The sequence below is a fragment of the Belonocnema kinseyi genome, chromosome 1, assembly GCF_010883055.1.
Source record: "Belonocnema kinseyi isolate 2016_QV_RU_SX_M_011 chromosome 1, B_treatae_v1, whole genome shotgun sequence".
NCBI lineage: Eukaryota > Metazoa > Arthropoda > Insecta > Hymenoptera > Cynipidae > Belonocnema > Belonocnema kinseyi.
In genome coordinates this window covers 151,015,210-151,020,163 of record NC_046657.1, presented here as the reverse complement: position 1 = coordinate 151,020,163, position 4,954 = coordinate 151,015,210, and the positions used below count along the sequence as shown (strand labels likewise).

The 4,954-nt window shown below is 30.5% G+C and overlaps 1 protein-coding gene across 1 annotated transcript in view; it reads right to left on the bottom strand.

The window, feature by feature from the left end:
• LOC117180502 (A disintegrin and metalloproteinase with thrombospondin motifs 7-like) overlaps positions 1-2,975 on the bottom strand; it is a 53,032-nt gene extending 50,057 nt beyond the window's left edge. Inside the window, exon 1 of the mRNA XM_033373002.1 lies at positions 2,840-2,975. Coding sequence (XP_033228893.1) covers positions 2,840-2,957 — 118 coding nt within the window. The 5' untranslated portion in view covers positions 2,958-2,975. The remainder of the gene's footprint in view (positions 1-2,839) is intronic.
• Between the last annotated feature and the right edge of the window lie 1,979 nt (positions 2,976-4,954).

The following is a 4,954-nucleotide window of genomic DNA, read 5'->3' as shown; positions in this document are numbered from 1 at the left end:
TGAAAGAGGGAGCTCTTCTTAATATTTTGACACCAAAATCATGTCGATACACCTTACCGACTGCGAGTAAAGCCACCCACGCTTTAACTTGACGGACTGTAGTGGTAAGCAATTGTCTGATGTCGCTGATTTTAAATTGGTTTTTCAAAATTTTAAGGAGTGAATCCAATATGGAGGGCCCGAAATATTAAAAACGTTCGATTCTTGTTTAAATTGGTGGAACATAGGCATCTGGTGTCGCTGATTTTAAATCTGAAATTAGGCTTTTAAAATTCGAAACGGCGAATCCAGAATGGTGTACAATAATTATTAAGCATGTTTGGATCCGCATATAATTGGTGGGCCATAGATCTCTTGGGTTGCTGATTTCAAATCTGAATTTGGGTTTTCAAAATTACAAATGGTGGATAAATTGTGGTGGACATGAAAAATTACAAATGTTTGGATCTTTATAATATTCTTGGTACATAAGTCACTGGTGTCGCTAATTTTAAATTTGAAATTGGATTTTCAAAATTCTAAGCGGCGAATTCAATATGGAGGACATGAAATGTTATGAATGATATAATCTTGCTCAAATTAGTGGTGCATAGGCTTCGCGAGTCGTTGATTTAAAAACTGAAGTTTGTTTTTTAAAATTCTAAAGCACGGATCCAACATGGCAGGCATTAGTTATTAAAAATTTTTGGATCTGAATAAAATTAGTGACGGATATATCTTGGGTTGCTGATTTTAAATCTGAATTTGGGTTTAAAAAATTCTAAATGGCGGATGATACATTGTAGACAATAATTATTTAAAATATTCAGATCTTGATAAAATTGGTCATAAAGGGGTTTCTGAGGTCGCTCATTTTAAATCCGATGTTGAGTGGTCAAAATTTAAAATGGCGTACCCAATATGGCGAACATTTAATATTAAACATGTTTTTATCTGGATAAATTTGATGGTAAACAAGTCTTTTGGGTCGCTCAATTTAAATCTGATGTTGGATTTTCAAAATTCTAAATGGCGGATCCAATATGGCGGGAAATAATAATCAATCATGTTTAAATTTGAATATAAATTTATATTACATAGGTCTTTAGGATCGCGGATTTTATATTTGATTTTGGGTTATCCAAAATGTCCTAAATTTGTATAATTATAAAAAGAATTATTTCTTCTGTTTCCATAATTATGCAAATCCATCACCATAGAATCATTTCTTAGTGCTTCTTATATAATTTCTCATGTTCTGGAATCAATATCGGGTTTCATATGCACGTAAATATTTTTTTTTTAAAATGTGACAATTTTTGTTAAGCTTACGCTGGTATGGCTTTAAGAACTTTCAGATTATGTTTTTCTAATTTTAGATATCTGTTTTAATATTTTTATAAAATTCGTTTTAAAAAAAAAAATTGGCTTCTTTTATTCATTAAAAAAAAAATTAATTTCAATCAAATTAAATTAAAATATTTTTAAATCTTTTCCCAGAAATCTTAAACAATTTACTTTATTACCTTGTAAGCTTTTACAATTCTTAAAAATATTGTGAACTTTTTTTTCCAAATATTAAAAACTCTACATTTTATAAAAGTTTGTTAAAAATTCCTTCAAGTTCTGAAACTTCAAGAGTTTGAAATGTTCTACATTATTTAAATTTTTTCATTCAAATGCCTTTTTCAAAATAAAATTCAATTTAAATTTTTCCAGAATTCTTGAAACAAATTATTCTCGCTTTTAACCTTTTAAACTTTTCAAAATCTTTTAGGCCTTTTGTTCGAAATCTTCTAAAATATAGATTTTATTCAATGTTTTTTTTTAATTCTTTAAAGCTTTAAATAATTTCGAATATTTCCGAAACGATTAAAAAAACTTGTTTCAAATTTTTGCAGAAATCATATAATGAGAAATCTAAATATTTTCTTGCGACGTTTCAAAATTCTTGGCTTTTTGTTCGATTTAAGGTTTAATAACATTTGAAATGTTTTGAGATTTTATTTTTTTTGTATTGAAATTTATTTTCTATAATAAAAATTAAATTAAACAATTGTTCATTACAATTTTGTATTTCTGTTAAAAATGTTTTGATTTTTTTTTCACTTTTTAAAATAATTCATTAAAAATTTTCTTTTGTTAATTGTATTTTGTAATATTGCAAATTCAAACAGTTTTGCATTAAAATCTTCTAATATTTTTCAAAGTCTGAAGAAGGCGTTTAGAATTTTTTTGAATTTTTCAAAGTTCTTTAAAAAAATTCCCTTTTTCGAAATCTTTCAAATTTACAATCGGTTTCAAATTTTATGAAATCTTCTCCATCTTCAAACTATTTTCGTACCTTTTTGGAACTTCTTAAGCTTATGAATAGCTATTAAACTAATTCAGTTTTCCTAAAATATTTTACAATCCTACAGAATTATAAAAATTGTCTAGATTTTTTTGGTATATTTTGAAAACTTAGAATTAATCTTCTAAGATAAAGCTTAAAACACATCAAATTCTTCTGTACATTTTATTGTAGGTTCCGCTAAATTTTTTTCCACATGTGGCGGTTAAATTAAATCATTAAAATTACCTAAAAATGTATAATTATATAATATACGTTTTAGATTCGCTCTTTTTGCTGGAAATCATTATTATTTTTGTTTTGTTTTAAATTCAAATATAAAATCAGAAAGCTTCGAAGATACTTTAAGTTTTGTAAATTACATGTTGTCTTCAATTAAAAAGGCGTTGGGTGAGATCTTTCATGGCAGATATCGATTTAAATAAAAGCCTCTGGGTTAACAGTGAAAAAACGAATTCTGACAAAGCGAGATTGATGGCAACAAAAAAACCGATCGAACTTACCTACCATGGTATATACTCCCGGGTTTTTTTTTATATTTGTCGACAACCCCGCCATAGACGAATAATCTATTCGCCACAATGCCACAAAGTATTAAAAAAACTGATATTGTACGATTTTTCATAACTGCAATTCTGACCAAACTGCTATGTGTCAAATACACTCGAAACATATGAATCTAAAGCTTTGAAGTGTGCTCTGGTTTGGAAATTACTAATTTTAATTTCAAATCAATTTTAAATTTGAATGTGACAAGTTCGAGTTGAAAATAATTTGGTATTTTAATATAATTCTAGAATGAAAATAAAAAGAGAAAGTTATTTCACGGATTGTCCAAAAATGTATTTCGTTTTTTAGAATCATTCAAAGGGCCAATTCTAAACGCATCTTCATTTCTCGTATCCATTTCCTCCAAATAATGAAAAAGAAGATCGTATTTTCAGGCGCACGACAATTCAACCCAAAACATTATGATACTTGCAATGAAAAAGAAACAGACGTTCTTTTAAGGATCGGCGATTTTCTGTAAGCAGAGTCCGACGAAGACCAAAGATTAATTGAAAGTGCAAAGTTATGACTTCCAAAGTGACATCGTATTAGTTATAGATAAAGTAGATTCAAAAACCGGAAACGCACTGTTGAAGACTGAGGAGAGAGTTAAAAACATTTGTGTAGTTCTTTCAGAAAACAACAATTTTTTTATTCTTCTTTCCGTATCTTACATAGTTATCGCAAATAAAACAAAAACTTTTTATCTATAAAAAAAGGCCCTAAAGTTAATTTTCAGATCATTTCAGGACGAATAATGGTTTTTTTTTTGCATTCTCCATATACACAATAATGCCTTCTCATTGGTGTTAGAATATAAAAAAAAAGATTGTAAAACAAACCCGCCTATAATGACTAGACGTTAATGTTTTCTGTATATCTTACCGAAAAAATTAATTAGATTTGAAAACAAATTTTAATATTATTCAATACTAAATTTAATTAAAACAAATAAATATTCGTATTTTAAATCAACGATAATAAATTTATACTTTATTTATTTTTTCAATCCTTATTTCCAATGAAAGTCTAAAAAAACCATGTGGTCAAAACGTCGATTAAATGTTAAATAAAGTTCGTAATCCAACGATACGGTTGAAATATTTAAAAATAAAAGTCGTTATCCGGAGGGAGAATCACGCGAAATACAGACTCGCAAGCGGCAGAATTTAGCAGCCTATTTATCCGGCGCTCGGCATTCACTTCTGTGCAAATAGTAAATAATCCGTGTATGGCATATTCAACGAGAAGCAGTGAATTTCACTACGCGTGTCATGCATTTGATTCCACTGCCCTACCATTGTTCGGGCTTTATAGTGAACAAATAAAATTCGGAAAGATACAGCACAATATTTTATACAAACGATATTATTTGGCTTTTTTTCTCGAAAGATAGCCACTTATCCTCCTCTCCCCCTCTCATCACCTCCCCACTACTCTCCTCTCTCTCTCCTCTCCTTTTCCCTCCTCACATGTCCTCTTCTTTCCTCTCGTTTTCTTTGCTCTCTCTTCTCCTGTTTCCTCCTCCTATTTCCTTTCCTTTCAGCTCCATTCCTCTTCTCTCCTTACATCCTTTCTCTCTTTTTCTCCTCTCCTCTTTTCTCCTCCTATTTACTACCCTCTCCTTTCCTCCCCTCTTCTCACATCTTCTTTTCGCCGTTCTCATCACATCTCCTCTCCTCTCTTTTCCTTCCTTTTCCTCTTCTCTTACATCCTCCAAATTCCCCTTCTCTCCTCCCATTTGTTTTTCTCTTTGCTCATCACATCTCCCGTTATCTAATCTCATCTCCTTTCCTGTTCTCTCCTCTTCTCTCCTCTTGGCTCCTCGCTACTGTTCATATTTACTCTCCTTTTCTCTGCTAATACCTCCTCTTCTCTCCTTTTCTCTCCTCTCCTCTGCTATTCTCTTTACTTCTTCCATTTTCTTTCCTCTACACTCCTCTTCTCACATCACATCTCCGTTCTCTCCTTTCCTCCTTCCTTCTTCGATTTTCTTTTCTTCCATCTCCATTCCTGTTCTCTTATCGCATCGCTTCTCTTCTTTTCCACTCTGCTCTTCTTTTTTCTCCTTCC